This window comes from Rhinatrema bivittatum, chromosome 11 (genome assembly GCF_901001135.1).
Source record: "Rhinatrema bivittatum chromosome 11, aRhiBiv1.1, whole genome shotgun sequence".
NCBI lineage: Eukaryota > Metazoa > Chordata > Amphibia > Gymnophiona > Rhinatrematidae > Rhinatrema > Rhinatrema bivittatum.
Window position 1 is genome coordinate 79,344,722 of NC_042625.1, and position 18,891 is coordinate 79,363,612.

The 18,891-nt window shown below is 42.3% G+C and overlaps 1 protein-coding gene across 1 annotated transcript in view; it reads right to left on the reverse strand.

Moving 5' to 3' along the window:
• Nucleotides 1-18,891, reverse strand: part of LOC115073251 (leucine-rich repeat and fibronectin type III domain-containing protein 1-like protein) — a 49,356-nt gene that overhangs the window by 23,235 nt on the left and 7,230 nt on the right. The window contains exon 2 of the mRNA XM_029571537.1: nucleotides 6,237-7,640. Within this exon, the coding sequence (XP_029427397.1) occupies nucleotides 6,237-7,621 (1,385 nt within the window). The 5' untranslated portion in view covers nucleotides 7,622-7,640. The remainder of the gene's footprint in view (nucleotides 1-6,236; nucleotides 7,641-18,891) is intronic.

The window sequence follows — 18,891 nt, forward strand, 5'->3', positions numbered from 1 at the left end:
CCACACAACTATACTAAAATATCCCATTTCCTTCAAACTAATGCTCATCCCCAATACAGAGAGGCCACAGAGGACGTGAGCATTTCTCAAGTGTGGATGATAGCTTTTTGCTCATAGGGGTAGATTTTCATAGGTGCGTACATGTGTCCACGTGTGAGCGAGCGGGCCACATGCACGTGCGCGCCAGATTTTATAATCCGTGCGCTCAAAGGGGAGGGTAAAGTTCTGCAAATTCGCCTGGCGACACATCACGGCCTTCCCCTTCCCTACCCCCCACCCCAATCTCCCTTCCCCTCTCCTCCCTACCCCCTATCCCTATCCTATCTACCCCTGTTTCTTTTATACCTTTTGCTCCTCAACAGGAGCAGTAGTAGCAAGTTGAGCGCGCTGCCTTAAATCCCCGCCCCTCTCTGCCCCCGGACTGCCCCTTTCCTTTGGCCCGGCACTTCTGCACATAACAGGAGTTGCGCGCGCGGCCGGGCCCCTTCTAAAATGCGCACGGCACGTGAAAGGCCCGGCCGCGCGCCACGGATTAAAAATTCACTCGTTAAGAGTTTTGCCAGAGAGGAAAACCTGTCTCCAGCTGCCAGTGCAGGATCATCCTTAGGGGGAAATGAATCGGGTCCATTTGTCCTGGGCCTCACAGCCCCACAGTTGCCCTAACCCTGGCAGCAAAGTTCTGGCTTCTGTGGGCCCAATGTGCAATGACAGGAGGAGGCAAGGACAGGTGGAGAACCTGCCCTGGTCACGTCATCAGGCCACTGTGACCTTTCTGATGCAGCCACGGGGGAGTTAAAGAAAAGCCAGTGCTGCTGCCCCCTCCGATGCAGCCCATGGCCACTGGAGCCAGGGAAGTCGGCAACGGCACTGCCTGCACCCCACCCACTCCCTGGCTCATGAGATCTGTGAGGGAAAGACCTTCTCCCTTCCTCCTGGCTTATGAGTGGTTTATATCAAAATGTTGAGAGTGTCCCATTGGTTGATTCATCCCAAGTCAGCTCTGAGCCTTGGTGTAACTAGGGGCTGCACCATCTGGGAGAAGGGGAGTGGGTATTCACATGGGAAAGGTGAGAAGACTGCCCTGCCAAGAAACAGAGCACAGCCACTGGAATTCAAGGGGTGTCCTAGGAGGGTAGAGGCTCCCACAACCTGCCATTAAGGAGGTCCTGCATTCAGGAAGCAAGGGAATCCTGATGACGTGGGGGATGTATGTGCAGATTCATCACCGAGTAAATGTTCTGTTTGCCAAACCTTGACAATCGAAGACGTTTCATGTTGGTAGCATTTACTGTGGAGCACCATCCAGAGTATGGAAACTGATTTGTCGGGCTCCCAGCGCGTAAACCTCAGGGGCCTAGAAGTAATCTCCCTCCCTGTTGCTTAGAACAGACCTGCAAGCCCCCTCAGCCCCCTACCCTTACAGTGGGGACACAAGGGGAGAAGGGGCTAGCGATGCATTATAACAGACTGCTAACTCTGAAGGAGCCATGGCTAAATCCATCAGTCCTGGTTTCCTTTGCCAAATCTTTCAGCTTATGAAGCTTGGCGCTTGGTCCCTCGCTGCCAACTGCAATATTTCGCTTATTTTTTTTTTTTTTTTTTTACACTGAGTGCCAGCAGTAGGATGTGATAAAGCAGAAGGACCCCATAACTAAGGGAGACCATATGGCGCCACAAAAAAAAAAACCCCTCCAACTTTCTTTCACCAAATAAAGTATTTCCAATTCCGAAACAACTGTCTCTCCTAAGCTCTTTCACACATTTAGACTGTGATTGCTTTCTTCTAGTAATTGTTAAAAGGAATAAAACCATGAATCCCTCAGTATGAGGCAATGCTGCTGTCCTTATTACCCGTCCTAACTTATAAATGGAAGGCAATAGAAAACAATTAACTTTCAGCTCCCGGAGAATGCAAGAAAAGCAGCAAAAAAGGCAAATGAAACGGCAGAAGAATCCCGGGAAGATGTAAAGCTAGGAGGAACCAGGGTCCTGCGTGGGCCACATTAGAGATCTTCTGCAGGGCCCGAGGTTGTTCTTAGGTATCCATCTAGCTGTTTATTTATTTCGTCTTTGAATCCAGCTGTCTTGCTTGCATGAATATGTGGAGCTCAGCACTGAAGAGGCGGAAATCCAGACCTATAATTAGAAAGCAAGCCATGGGAGAAGCCAATTGATTGAAAACGACTCTCCAGTCATTGCAATGTGCACGACTGATCGCGCCTGTATGTCGCATTCGAGGCTCCAGCAAAACAATCAGCTGTGACTTTTTTTTTTTTTTTTTTTTTTTTAATCTCAGAAACACACATTAGCATAAAAGAGATGTTTAACGGGTTCTTATATCCAAGCGAAGAGCAGCTCCGTAATTTAAATTAATGCAGTTTGCTTCCTCAGAATCCACTCTTCCGCAAGAAAATTGTTATGATTAACGAGGCCTCCCTTTTCTTGAAATATTTGGAAAGGATAATGAGAAGACGAGATCGACTCAAAGTGGAGGTGCCCAGCGCTGGCTGTAATTGAAGGCAAACTAGATTAATTATGTGGAAGACTGAGTTGGAAGCAAAACTGAGTTTGATGTGCTCTTTTCTGGATTTGCCTTTGTACTCTTTTTATTCTTTGATGCATTGTAATTTTCTGGTGAATTTTGGTTTTTTTTTGATAGTGGTGAAAACTGAAATCCTCCATCTAGATCCACAAAGCAGCAAAGGCAGCAGAAAGTAAGGTCTTCCTGTCCATGCACAAGCATGAATTCCACAAACTGCCCTGAATGTTCACAGGTTGTGTTATAAATGCACTGATTCACACACATACTCATCCATGTGTATGCATTATAATCATAATATGTTATTATATATTTAGTGCTGCTTGTAAGTTTTAGGTTGCTGTGTCTATTTTGCTATGCTAAATTCAGGGTTTATTATTATTATTTTTATTGTATGTAAGCTTCTGCTTTTCATTGTACACTGTTTTGATGGTTTTGAAAATCGGTATAAGCAATAAATTTACCATTACCATTACCAAATAAACTTGCAAGCATAGCTTGTCAAATGTTGCAAGACAAGACACATGCATGCAGACACATAAAGTACATTTACACATATGCACAATGCTTTGTTTTCTCTAGGAGAGCAACACCAAGGAATGAGAGGGGAGTTACATCTTCCTGTCCACTCAACATTTCACATCTCTGCTGAAATTGTCATGGCATGGCATGTCTGAGGTTTTCAGTAGGGTGGATTTCTTTGTAGGGGGCATCAGACTGAAACTGATGGCTCATATCATGATAGGTTAGCAAATAATAATGATTCTCCCTTGTTACCAACGTGATCTGCCTTAGAACTTGTAATTTAGATATGAAAGTGCTTTTTTAAAAAAAATATTACCTATCCAATGTCCATTTAGCAGAACAAACAGTACAAAGAAGATGCATATGGACTGGAGTCATTGACTCTACTGGGAATTGCAATTTGCAGGTATATTTGATCAAAATGTACAGAAAAAATGATTAATCAATTAAATTATCAGGCATTCCATAAAAAGCTAAGCTAGGGTGGACTGACCATTCATGCAATAGGGCAGTGCCTGAGGGCCCACAGCACTCTTCCCCTAGCCTCAGATGGGTGGTTAGGTGCCAATGACCCTTATTGCCCAGGGATCCAAATTACTGTCAGTCTACCCCTGGACTGAGCAATCACTTAGTAACTATTGAACAACTGATGAAAGCTGAACTCTGTGCACAGTATTCCTTCAACAAGCCAAGGAATGGGAATTAAAACCAAAGGGAGACCTACCAAGAACTGGTGGGATGTGCTCTGTCCACCAAAGCGTGCAGTGCAAAGAAAGGCAATTTATTTTATATCGGCTGCCCCCATTTTGACTTTTGCTGTGATGAGTGCAAACTAGAAATTAAGGACCAGATGTTCTTAATTGTTCCATAGGTGCAAAGGGGTGCATTTCCAAAGACATGCAGTGGGCTCAGGCATCATGTTAGGTGACTATAAATCTTATGCAGACAGAAAAGCTTTTCACAATCAGCATTAGCCTCCACCTCAGTCTGAAGGCCACATGTGCTAAAGGTTTTTATTTTTTGACTATGAGAAAAATGCTTAGTAGTACACCTGACACTAAATGTCAGATTGAATGCCTAAGTGTGATGCCAAGTTAGATGCTTAAATAGTGCTATAACACCTAGACTATTAAGCCATCTGATATATAGAAAATTGCTGAATAGGTTCAATGGCAGGTTCGCTTTTATAAGCCACCCATTCTTATGGACATCGTCATGTAGTCATTCTGGGGGAAATTTTCAAAACCAGTTATGTGTGTAAATCACAGTTATTATGCATGTAAATGACTTGTTACAAAATTGCACATAAAAGTATACTCATAAACTTGATTTTGTGCATACCCTTAATGAGGGTAATTTTATAATGAGCCACATTAGTTATACTCTGCCAGCGGCGGATTCCCGAGGACGACCGGCCCGGGAATTCACCACCCAGGCCAGCCCAGGACACATCGCATGGTCTGCCGAACATGGCTCTGTCACGGCCACGCATGGCAGACCATGTGACTGGAGCGACCGGCCCACCAGGGGATGCCCAATCCCCTGGTGGGCCGGTCCGCCCTTGTACTCTGCCTACCTGCACAAGTTCTTCAAAGAAATCCTATGATCATACATTTATTTTGAAAATTATGCACAAACTAACAAAGATAAAACTGTTAAAATCAAAAGTACATAGTCAAATACCTCCTCCCCCACTGACAACTGGAATGCCTATTTTTTTGTGCATATAAAAGTATATATGAAATGTGGTTATGTGCATCCTTTTATAACAAGCCATTTACATGCCTTCACCTGTTTTATGAATATAAATGGCTATGTAAGTTCACTCCCCACCCCTACCCTGGGGGGCACTGTTCAGTAGCTTGCCTAAGTGTAAAGCCTGTGGACCTGTTGAACAATTTTTGAAGAAAACTTATGCACATAAGGGCAGATTTTTAAAACAGCGCGCGTGGGGTACATTTGTGCACGCTACCCCACGCGCACAAATGTACACCCAATTTTATAGCATGCGCGTGCTGCCGCACGCATTTTATAAACTCCGGGGTCAGTGCGCATAAGGGGGTGCACCGAGCCCTAGGGGAGCCCCGATGGCTTTCCCCGTTCCCTCCGAGGTCGCTCAGAAATCGGAGCGGCCTCGGAGGGAACTTTCTTTTCGCTCCCCCCCCCCCCCCACCTTCCCCTCCCTTCCCCTATCTAAACCGCCCCCAACCCTACCTAAATCCCCCCCACCTTTGTAATCTTCTTTATGCCTGCCCGAGGCAGGAGTAACTTGCGGGTGCCGTCGCGCCATCCCCAGGCATGGCTGCTGTGCCGGAGGACTCGGGACTGCCCCCGGCCCGCCCCGGACCACCATCCCACCCCCAGCCCTGCCCCCTTCCCACCCCTTTGACCCAGTGTCAAAAATGCCGGTGAGCTCTGCACTCCCTAGCTGCAGACATTCAAAACAGAGCCCGGCTATGGTATTCACGAGTAATTAGCTATCGAAGCAGAAATAAATAGCATCTTACTGATACAAACTCTGACTAATACCGGGAAGGGGTTGTGAAACAGAACAGCATCAGTTATTGAGCCATGCATCCAATTACTATTTCATTCTTTGTCCTCCAGAAAAGAGGACACCCAGCTTCACCTAAACTCTTGGTGGTCCCTTCTGGTGCATGAGATTGATGGCTCAGCATTTCCTGTTACATGCTGCTAATTTTCCCAACTTGCCAATCCCAGGATTTGTAGTTTCCTGACTGAAATTCAATGACTCTGGCACTAAAGTTAAAAAAAAAAAAAAAAGAACCATGCTATGTGGGAGATTTCTTTCTATGCTGCATTAGTGTGATTGCCCATTTTTCACCTTGCCATATCTCTATTTCCTGTCAGAGCCCAGCATTGCCTCAGCACCTTTGGAGATGTAAATCAACTTACATCCTTCCAATTTAATGTCACAAATCAAGTTAGTGGCCAAAACCATGTGTATTTCTTTCTTTATTAAATACTGGCATGCACCTCCATCATTCTATGTGTCAAAGAATTCCTCTCCATTAATCTCTCTTGCTTTATATAATAAAGTCAATTTTTCATAATTATATTTGATAAATGTTGGTTGACCTTTGACTCAGCATAAATGTTTATTCTGATTGGAACTCAATTACTATATTGTAACTAAGGCACTTCCACTCACCTGTATAGTAAGGTATTATCAGAGGAGCTGTTGTATTGGATCTGGTACATACGGACACCGGGGATATTCTTCTGTGGATACCACTGAATGAGAGCCGTGGAAGATGTCATGATGGCTGCTACCACCTTCTTGTCTTGTTGAATGCTGGTTTCATTCCCACTGCCAGGGGAACTAGACTTGGCAGAGATGAGGATATCTGAGGGCCCTGTCTCTGGAAGTTTAACATGATTAGTTGTGTTAGCAAAATGAGGGAGAGGACTGATGTGTAATTCCACTGAGGCAGTTGCATCTCCAGCTGCATTGGAGGCAATGCAGGTAAACTCACCACTGTCCTTTATGGTGGTGATGAGAATTTCAAGTGTTCCATTATCATACGAGATTGTCCTGGATGAGTTAGAGATTACCTTTCCCTCTGGTGACACCCAGTGGATTGAGGGATCTGGGTCTCCGATTGCTTTACACTTGAGTAAAACCTCTTCTCCTTCCATGACTGATGCCTTACCTGAATGTCTGGTGATAACTGGAGGGTCGCAGATAAATTCTTCCTCGGGTATCGTCCAGAAATATTTACCCAACAGATCAGGGGGAGAGGCACAGGTCTCCAAATCGTCTTCCCTGGTAAGGCGCCTAAGCCACAGTAGCTCACAGTTACAGTGCAGGGGGTTACCTCCAAAGCTGAGAACCAAAGAAGTCAAAGGAGATCCCTTTGACTTGGCATACACTGGGATCCTCAAAAACAGTGGATCCGGCGGGATCTTTTTCAACTTGTTGGATGTCATATCGAGCCGAGCTAATTTGAGTAGGTTGGTAAACACTCCCTCAGGAACATAGTCAATCAGGTTATGGTCCAGGCTGAGTGAATTGACATTATTCAGTTTCCCAATGATGTCCCAGGGAATATTGGCCAGGTTGTTGTAGGAGAGGTCTAGGTCTTCCAGGATTCCAATGAAGTCATCAAAAGAGCCAGGAGCTATGTGCTGAAGTTGGTTGTTGCTCAGGATTAGGTGGCGCAGGTTCATCAGCCCTTTGAAGTGATCGCTGCCGATGCTAAGGATCCTGTTGCTGTCCAGGTGCAAAGCCCGCAACCCCTTCAGATCTGCAAATGTGTAAGGCATGATTTGGCTTATGGTGTTTCTGGAAAGAGTCAAGTGAAGGAGGCTGGTCATGTTGGCAAAGTCCTTCCTTCGAATCACTGTGATGAAGTTATCAGTCAGTCTAAGCTCCACTGTCCGACGGTCAATGACAGTTGGCACAAATAGCAACCCTGTCTTGGCACAGAGGATGGCAAGGGAAGGTGCCAGGTTTTGGCACATACATCTCTTGGGACAGACCTGGGCTCTCACAGACATGCTTAATATCAGCACATAGAAGACCAGTTTTTCCATGGTACCTCAAAAGATGGAGCTGGGAGAGGGAAGAAGTTAAGAGAGTCCAGTTACATTAATAAAAAAGAAAAACAAAAACAACAGTAGCTCTGATCACAGAAACAGCAAATTTATAAGCTTCTTTAAAGACTACTTCACTTGATGTTTTCATAGGCTTGAATGTCAAATTAAGTTCTTTTTCCTACTTTTCTAGTAAGCCCCATTCTATACTTTCAACATGTTTTCTCAATGGCAAACATTGTAATTATAATTCTATAGCTTTTGCCTCAGGTAGGTCTTTCCTCTTCAGAGGCAAGTTCCACCTGATTCACTAAGCTTTTTTCCCCCCATACTCAAAGAATGAGAATCAAATTAAATTACAGAATAATGATTCCTGAAAACCCCTATAGGCTGAATCTCATGCTTGCTATTAATTGACCTTCAGGAAGATCTTTGACCTCGTCAGTGTTTTACCTTTATGTGCTAATTTAAATTGTGTTTCCACAACCACCTTGATACAGTATGCAGACAAGTAAGTATTCTCTGTTTCATTCCCACTGGAAGCAGGTAGACTTTCTGTGACTACGTTTCTGTGTGTGTTGAGCATTACCAACAACTCAAGTTATGATGGTTCTCCCTAACTGTAGACACTATTGAAGCTGAGGCTCTCACCCTGCCCCTATGTGGTTCCCTTTTATTGTCCTCCCATCAGCCGTTGAGCAGAGGTCAACGGCTGATGGGAGGACAATAAATTTGGGATACATTGTAGAACATGAATGTTGAAGACATAGATTTCTTCTTCAGAAGTTGTGACCAGTGCTACCTCCAAAGCTCGTATACTGCAACACTGATGGACTAATCTCATGTTGGTCCAATAAGATATCACAATCCACAAGGCATCTGTTGTTTTGTTTTTTTTCCAGACCAATATAGGTACTAGGATTCTGCATTAGAGGAGGAATTTAATAACATAGGTGGTTTAGATTTCCCTAGGGCTCCTCTCATTCTAAATTGTTGGTCACGTTCTTGTGAGAATAGTGTAGAGCCCAAGAGAGTAGATTTGATTGATTTTTACCTAAAGCATGCAGCCACATAGCAAAGTTCTTAGCCCAAACATTGGAAGGGGAGGGTTGTGGAATGTTAACCCTCTCAGTTACTGCTCACTCAGACTGATACAATATTGACTTGCTTAAAACAGGCGCTCATGACTGAACGCCCGCTCTCCTAATGCATGCCCAGCCACCTCTCCTGGGCATGTGATGCATTATTTAAATGAGGGGGGTCATTCTAAAAAGGATGCGCTAGGGTTAATTGTGGATCCATGGTATTGGGCACGCAGGAGAACTGGCTGTGTGCCCGTTAGGAAAACGGATGCTCAATTAATGGGCATTCATTTTCCTAACCTGCTCACAGCCACAGGTTAGGAAAACAGGTGCTCAATTAATGGGCATCCATTTTCCTAACCTGACCACTAGCAACATTTTTTTCATGTGCATCCTGATACTAAGTAGGAGGAACCACAGAAAAGCAGTATTTACCCCATGATCCTCACCCAGTTAGTGTTTTCCCTTCATCTAACCTCTAATTTTGACCCAGCTGGTGATGCTATAGCAAGTACATTAACCGCTCCACCCCATTAAAAAAAAATTACAAAACCTTTGTATCTTTCTCTTTTTTTTTTTTTTTTTAGGTTTCTTTTTCTGGGCCTCTCCTAGGAGAACATTTAGCCTGCCTTGACAGGGCCCCCACCATTTTGTGAACTGCAGTGTCAGAGCTGTAGCTATCCTATAGCCAACATGACCTGGGCCATAGGAAGGGTGACATGATGCTGCTGCTTCTGTAGCCCAGAGGGGGATAAAGAACAAGAAGGAAGGGACTGGGCTAGGGAGCAGAGTAGCTCTTCTTTGGTCTGCTCTCCTCTGCCCAGTCTAACTTGTGTAAGGAATCTCACTTGGCAGAAAACAGCCTTCTTCGTCTTCTTGCCCCAGTCTCCCACCCCCTCTCTTTACCGGGCAGCCAGCAGAAGAGGAGCTGGGTGAAGCAGAGGCTGAAGCAGGCAGAGCAAAGAAGAAAAGAGCCACTCTTCATCCTAATCCAGCTCCTCTGCTCTTGTCTTGCAGGGAAGAGGAAGGGAAGAGGAAAATTTGGAACCCACAGGCCCTGCATTAAGATTATTGCTGGGTGAGTCCAGGGTGTTAATGCTGTTGTTGTACGTCAGGTTTGATATAAAGATTCTGAGAGTGTTTTTGGCAGGGTTTTGTGGTGCATCATAATGCGCTTGTTAGTGGAGGAAGTTTGCTTTACAGTTTAATGTAATCATAAATCATATAATTCCATACAAACAAAAAAGGTGTGATATCATCCTGGCTTAAGGACACACTCTCCCTTTTCAACCCCTACTGCTTAATAAGGTAGAGATGACTAATTATTTGGGTAGAGGTTAAGGATCGCATTCATACAGACTTAAGGGCCACATTTTTGGGACCAGGATCACACTTGTCTCTACTTATAGGTTACACATAATAGTAGTGTTATGTTTAAAATTAAAAAAAACACCACAACTTTTTAGTAGAGTCTGTTAGTTTGTGGTGTCATGTGTTATGTACAGGGTGGGGGCTGCACTTTTTACTTGGCCTTAGCTGCCAAATTACCTGGCTATGGCTCTGCACAGTGCTAAGATTAAACACACTACCCCATCTCACCCTGGAAACTAATATAAATAAACAAATAACATGGTAAACAGGCACCACTGGTTGCTACTGCAAAAGCAATTAGGTTTGAAGGGCTGTCAAAATCCGACAGAAACACTTTTACAGAAATGAGTGGCAATGTGCGAGATGCAGAGTAGCAGCTTCCAGTATAAAGTTTGCATGGAATCAATAATGAATAACTCTAAAAAATAATCCTGGGGCAAGGGAAGACAGGGAAAGGGAGAGGAGAGGGATGAGAAACACAACAGGAAGGGAGAGAGATGGAGGAAGACCCAGGGTGTCAGAAACTGAGGGAAAAGGCAGAGACGTGCAATAGCTTTCCCGGAAGATGACTGGAAGAGGGGCTCACAAGACACAGGGAAGGTCATTTTTCAAAGACAGGAAAGTCCTTGTGTGCTTTTTACACACAAGCTTTCACAAATTTTCAAAGCAAAAATACAGGCAAACTTTTGTTTCTAAAAAACTCTTGCAAAGTATGTGTACAGACTTCCTCACCCAAAGCTATACCTGCTCCTGGCATGGTATAGTTTGTGCATGTGCATGTGGATTTACATGCAGGGATGGTAACTTTCAAACCAGCATATGGGCACACATTGGTGCGTGTGTGTCAGCGTGCACCCAGAAACATGGTCATTTTATAACTTGCATGCGTATATGCAATGCATGTTATAAAATAATCTGGTTGTGCATACATGTGCACCTAATTTTAAGAGGGCACATAAATGGATTTTAAAAGGGATGGGCGACCACATCATTGCCAGGTTCACCAGTTTTTCCACCAATTAACCCAGTTAAGAGCTAGGTCCCCCAAACCCCCCTAGTTTAATAGCCTTCATTCCCTCCAGTTAGCACTTACACCTCCTCCATAGCAGAACATAAGAACATAAGAAACTGCCATGCTGGGTCAGACCAAGGGTCCGTCAAGCCCAGCATCCTGTTTCCAACAGAGGCCAAACCAGGCCACAAGAACCTGGCAAGTACCCAAAAACTAAGAAGATCCCATGCCACTGACACAATTAATAGCAGTGGCTATTCCCTTGATTAATAGCCGTTAATGGACTTCTCCTCCAAGAACTTATCCAAACCTTTTTTAAACTCAGCTACACTAACTGCATTAACCACATCCTCTGGCAACAAATTCCAGAGCTTTATTGTGCATTGAGTGAAAAAGAATTTTCTCTGATTAGTCTTAAATGTGCTACTTGCTAACTTCATGGAATGCCCCCTAGTCCTTCTATTTTTGAAAGTGTAACTAACCAATTCACATCTACTTGTTCAAGACCTCTCATGATCTTAAAGACCTCTATCATATCCCCCCTCAACTGTCTCTTCTCCAAGCTGAACAGCCCTAACCTCTTCAGCAGGGGATCTGGGCACATGCCCGGGTGCATTAAGTATTTACACACCCATCTCTTGGCCACACCAAAAAACTCCCATGTCTCATCCAGACCACACCCAGTCACCACTCCTTTTGGAAAACTTTTGAGATATGTGCTGTGGGAGATATGCAAGCATCTGGGAAGCTTTTAAAATTCGGTAGACATGCCCAAGCCCAAGCTCTACTTGTGAGGGTATCTCCTGATTTTGGTACACGCCAGACTTTTAAAATTCACTTCATACTTTTTAAAATCAAAAGCATGCACATGAATCCAAACTGCGCCCTCAAAATGCCTTTCTTTGCATGCCCAAAACCATATGCAAAACTGAGATGTGGGCTCAATGTTTGCACACAAAACTAGGAAGTTTTCTAATTCACCAGGTATATGCAAGAAATCACATTGCATGAGCACAAATGGCTTTGAAAATTCATCCCCAAAGGACTGTATGAATGAACTAAACATTTTCCCTATAGACACTATGAGGTGAATTTTAAAAGAGATGCATGTGCTGAAATCGGGAGATGAGCACTCATCTAGCACATGTTCATGTCCTCCCAATTTCATAAAGTGGGGGATGTGTGCCCATGTGCGCGCATCTCACACTGGAGAAAAAAGGGGCATGTTGTGGGCGGGGCATAGGCATTCAGGGCTTTGGCCAAGAGATGTTTGTGCAAGTACCCATGCACATGGGTGCCCACACCCAAGTCCAGTGCCATGTAAGTTTACTTCTGCTATGGAGGAGGGGTAAATTAAAAAAAAAAATCCATGATATTAACATTGCTTTTCTTTCCTTCAACTCTGTTTCTAAAGACAATTCCAAAATCTCAGAAATGTCCATAGATGGTATATTTTCTCCTGCAGCCTCAGGAACACCTTGAGGCAAGTAGTATGCTCTGCTGCAAACAGGCAACGCCATCTCTGGTATCTTTAATACTTCCTTCATATATATTTTAAATAATTATGCCAGTGAGATTAATCTGAACATGGGAAAGTTTAATATCATTTGCGTTCATTTCAGGTCGCAATTATGTCTTGAAAATGTTCTTGAGGAATAGATTAGCCCTATTCTATGGAGCAAAATTGTGGATCTACCCTAATGTAATCAAAGTAATGCAGCAACGTAGGAAGGAATTCCTTACTATGAAACAAAGGGTAATCAATATGGGTGCCCGATACGTCTTAAAATTTCCATGTAAATGCTGCATAAGATTCCAAGGGAATAATTATGTCTTTTTTGACCCCAAACAACTGAAGGATTTTTTATTGGGACATCCCTAAGAAACTCCTGTTGAATGATCGGCGAAACAAATGATGGTTGCTCACCTATCTTTATGTTAATATATATGGAAATGTTAAATTTTTGTTCAATTTGTTCTTGCCTCCGTAATTCCTATATTTAGGTGTGTATTTGGAGGGAAATTTGCCTATTCTCCTTTCTTCTGGATATATGTAAATTGGTGTCTCAGAATATGTACCAAATTCTCATTAAGAATAGTTTATGAATGATTGCGAAAATTTTGAAAATAGAAAATAAAATTATTTTTTTTTTAAAAATCCAGAATTCTCTGAGGGTTTCAAGGGGTCTGGTGTAACTGAGGGGAGTGCAGGCTAAAGAACTGGGGAGGGTTGGAGGACCTAACTCTAGACTGGGTGAACTGGAGGACAAACTGATAAAGCTGGTCATGGCATGGATGTGCGCCTGTTTTAAAATTCCCTTACTTGCATGGCTCAAACCTAACTTTACACAACAGTGCGCACTCACATGCAAAATTAGGCACACACATATGTGTGTGTATGTCATAAAACTGCCGCATCTCTGGGCGTGTGCCACTGTACACCAATACATGTGCACCCAGGTGCCCCTTTAAAAGTAACCATCTATGGATGTAATTTTCAAAAGGATTCATGCACGTAAGTGGACTTTATGATGGTAACTTTTAAAGGGGTGCACATGTGCGTCATTGCACACCATGGACATGGCTATTTCATAACAGCGTGCAGTCCTCCCAGTTATCCCAGAGCCTTTAAACCCTTCAGAAATGGCTGGTGGTGGTTTTTTTTGTTGTTGTTGTTACACCTCCTCCATAGCAGAAGTGAAGTTACATGGCAGAGGACCTAGGTGTACATCCCAGGTGCATAAGTATTTATGTGCACATCTCTTGCCCTACTCCAGGAGGCGCACACCCACACCACACCCCTTTTTGAGTTAGATTGAGATGTGCACGCATGTAGGCAGCTTTTAAAATATGGTGCATAAGCACATGTCCAACAGGCACAAGCATCTCCCGATTTTGGTACGTGCCCGGCTTTTAAAATTCTCCTTTATGCATGCAAATAGGCTTTTGAAAACAGCTACTTTTACTAAGTTACTCTTTTGAAAATTCACTCCATATGGCTGAATTTTTAAAAGGTTTTATGCACGTAAATGAACTTTTGAAAATTGCTGTGATATATGCTACGTTTATGTATGTAAATCCTTTGAAATGATCTCCTATATATGAAAAACAAAATACTTAGTACATCTGGTCATAAGTGTCACAGCAGTAGCTGTTTCCTAGGTATCATATCCCATAATGGGAGTCAACTTACACTGAATTTGAAATATTGCAAATGTGAACTCCAAAGTGAATGTGACAGTGAGAAGGAAAGGGAAAACCGGTTTATAATATTCACCTCTGGAAGAGCTGTCCCAGATATCTGCCTGTGTATCCTATTCTGAACTGCAGTACAAGATCTAGCCATCCAAAGTATCTTACAAATTTCCCATATGCTTTATCTATCACCAATATGTAATTGAAAATATTAATAAGTCTATAATAGTCTAGCTATCGATACTATATTATCTATTTAATATATGCATAGTGTCTCTGTTCATCTAGGTCTTGTATCTATGCAAAGTTTTTATCTATAGTACAGGGATAATTTTCTAAAGGATTTACACACATAAACCTCAGTTTGTTAACATAAATCTGCTTTTGAAAGTAAACCAAAGGCCTGTGTGCATAAAAGTATGCGTGTAACTCTGTTATCACAGCAGAAGTAAATTATTTATTTACATATTTCTATACCACTACTTCCACAACAAGAGTTCAGTGCGGTTCACAATTCGGACATTCATAAATAATACATGCATGAGATAATAAAAACATTAACAATAATAATAAAATGATGTGGCATGGGGACCCCGGCGCATGCCTGTGCACAAAAGTATTTATGCGCACATTTCAAGGTGCCCAGGTCATGCCCAATGCCCGCCCCTTTTTTGGAACTTTTCATTTGTGTGCATAGTGGCATGTACGTGCATACTCAGGCAGCTCTTAAAATCTACTGATCCAACTTCTGCACATATCTCCTGGTTTTGGTGTATGCCGGGCTTTTAATATTCACCTGTATAACATCTTTCTAACTCTTTGGAATAAAGTGCTAATGGTGGTACTGGTCCCAGATAAAAGTGGATTTTTTGCCATGCATCATGATACCATTTACTTTCTGGGCCATCACATGTATCCAAAGATAATGATGTTCAGGAGCTTACAAAAGCATCAGGGTCCCTTCTTCAGTTGTGAAGATGGGATCCATGTTCTAAGGTTAACTTACCTATAACTGCATCACCCTATCTATTAACTGTTGTATATTCTTCTACAATATTTATCTACAGAATTACATCTATTTATATTCCTCCTTATTTATTCATCTGTTTACTTTGTATCTATTTACCATAAATTTATAAATCTACCAAAATCTACCATGCTACTCTGCTCTCTTAACTATCTCCCCTACGTCCCTCCTTGTGACCTTTGTTCATCAGACGTCAAAGAAGAAGATTACTAGAAAATGAATTCTGTTGTTTGTGTGTTTCAAATAGCCTGTAAGCTCCATTGAGCAGGGATTGTCTCTTTTATATTTCAGGACATATGCCTAGTAACGTTATAGAAATGTGCAGTAGGAGCAGAATTAGCAGCAGTAGTAACATACAGTGTCTATTAATACTGCATCTATCGTCTATTTATTTATCTATTGACCTTACATCTATGTCTATCTGTAGATCTCCATATAGAAAGGTATAGATACTGAATCTGCATCTATCTGTTCCAGTTGTTCACATTTATTTCCTGTTTGATATCCAAGCAATGATAATATTGCAGGATCCAGCACAGATTACAATTCTTTTACAGTGCAGTTTTACAACTGTTTATTCCCACTACAGTGTCTTGGGAAATGCTGTAAAATTGAAATGCCTCATATTTACAGGTAATGCTTTAAGCTTAGGAGTGCACTGCAGTTACTGTCTTGTGTTTTTCCATCCCCTTCATCTCATCACCCACTTGCAAGTGTTTTGCAGCCCCCCCCCCCCCCTTTTTTTTTAGATCCTGACTCACAGGTTGAAAACCAGAGATGAATATTATATCAGGAATATCAACCAACAGCAGATAACTAGCTGGAAAGGAGCTTGTGTATTAGTGACAGAAATTAGACCAGATGGTTTGTCTGCAATTGAAAAGTTTCCCTCAGAGGAAAGCAACAGTGTCTAAAAAGTACATTGCTGGGACAATCAATCCTGTACTCAACAAAGAGGAAAAATTGATTGCACTGTCCTAATTAGGCAAACTGCCCTCTATAGTATTCATCTACCTGCTTATCTACCGACTTATCTTCTGTAATGATCTCTGATGTCATTATTCCTCAGTCTTTAGGATCTACCTCCTTCGACCAATCTGCCAATCTCTCCCGTCTCCCGGTTAACATTGGACATTTCCAGATTAGTTCATTAGTGGGTAAAAAGAAAGTCATTCTCTAAAAGTGATTTGTCCTGATCTAAGAAAAATAGCTCCACATGCTGTAACCTGTGATGTAAGCAGGATAGATGCACGTTTCATGCGCCTTTATAGATTTTCTACATCATAATTGTGGTTCTACAAGAGAATCAAAGGCAGGCAGAACCGGAAGAGACCTCAGGAGGTCATCTAAAAGCTCCCCCTGCCTTCAGACAGGATCCATTCTACCTACACCATTCCGGCTGGAGGTCTGTCTGACCTTTTCTTACAAACTCACCTCCATCCTCTTTCTAGGAAACGTCTTCCAGTGTTTAACTGCCCTCAGATACCATGCTGTCTGGAGACTAAAGAAGTGAAAGCACACATTACCTTATACCTTGGGCTGCCAGATGATTTCATTTTAAGAACAATTTTTTGAAAGATTTAAGCTGGATAATGAAGTAGTTCCCCAGGTAGAATTGAGAGTTCAAACTTGCTCCCCCCTGGCTCCTTGTGGCTAAAGGCCCCAGCACTGTACTTTTACCTGTGCTGAGAAAGCAATGGGGCTGGGGCAGGTGGAGATGGTGGTAGCTCCCAGGGATTTCATTTTGACATCCCCCAAACATGATTTAGAGTTGTAGATTTTGTACCCGCACAGCTGGTCAGCTCTGATTTTTCAAAGGGAATCTCCATGGGCCTGCAAGCACCCTGGACCTATTTGAAAATTGCCCCATTTACTGATTCAGTGGATCCCTGTTTTCTGCCATTGCATGTAGGAATGCTTAGTTCTGATTTTCCCAAAGAAATATGGGATTTGATGTGAGGTGGTAAATAAGTTTAACATCAGGATTATTTTAGCCTTTCTTAATGACCTATAAGCATAAGGTAGCATAATATCATTACTATTTACTACTACTATACCATGAAGAGTAGTATATTTCATATATGTATAAACTATATGGTAAATTCTATATACCAGGTTTTACTATAGTATATGCTACTTCTACATGGCTACCACATAGTATTTATTGAAATAAAACATGGGCACAGTAACACTAAAACAACTGCATGGGTGCATATGTATGTGTATATGCCGGCTCGCACCAATAGACACGGCCATTTTATAACATATATTCAATGCATAAGTGTGTGCAGAGTATAAAATAGGCTGTACGTGCATACATGTGTGCACAAGTTTATACAGACATGCATGTGTGTGTAAGTGGGGAGATTTTAGTAGAGATGTGCACCAATGCAATTACCAGTTTCCCAAGTTTGTTCCCAGTTCACCCAGGTAAAGGAAAGGACTTCCTAACCCCCTTAGTTAACTAGCTTACCTTTTACCCTGTTAGCCCCAACCTTCAAAACCCTGCTAACCTCTTTAGTTTATTTTGTTTCAGGACTTACATGCCATCCATAGCAGAAGTAAAGTTACATGGTGGGGAGCCGGGTGCACGCTTGTGCGTGTACGTATTCACACACAGATTTCATTGAGAAATGTAGGAATGTCCAGCCCCATCCAGACAGACCACACCCACATCCCACCCCCTTTTTGCAAAAGAATTGTGAGTGTACCGGGAGATACGCGCAAACTTGCATGCCTTTTAAAATCCGCACAGCGTGTGCTAGCCTGACTTCTGCATGTATCACTAAGATTTGGTGGAAGTAGGACTTTTAAAATTTGCCTTTTACTGTATATGCTGCATATTGTCCATTGCTTGAGGCAGCATACATAAAAAAAAATTCAAAAAAAATAAAACAAAGGCAACATATATTTAAAAAACAATAAATACAATAAGACAACAATGCATCGTCATCAACATATATTATCAAATTATAAAACAAACTTACAATAACAAAAAACTGGACTCACACTAGATCCTGCCTAGATTGTCCACAACTCTACTGCATGCGCTAATTGCTGCTTGTTTAATTATACAATAATTAAACAAATTATACAATAATTAAACAAACTCAGGAAATGCCAGTAAAAAAAACAAATATGTTTTCAATTGTTTCTGAATGTTCTTAGGACATAACCTAACTCACAGCTGGGATGGAAATGTGTTCCAGAGGTGCAACTGGAAAAAGCCCTCTCTCCACTAACTGGATCGGCTGAATTAAAGCAGTGTTGAGAAGACCACCCTGTGATGCTCACAAGGTTCATGTAGGGTTATAAAGGCATAATATAGCATTAATCCATGGCAAGGAGCTGCTTGACAAAAACGTATATTCAGCATTGCCATTTTGTATTTAATACGCCATTCAACCGGTAACCAATGGAGCTTATAAAATATTGGTGTTTTATGATTTCTCATCCTGGTATGGGTTAAACTACGGGGATGGTAAATAAGAGGATTAGCTTTCTCTGGTGGCCTGAAACTAGAAATCATCTGGTAATCCTAATTATTACAAATTCTACTAAATTCTGTTCTGTTTAAATAATA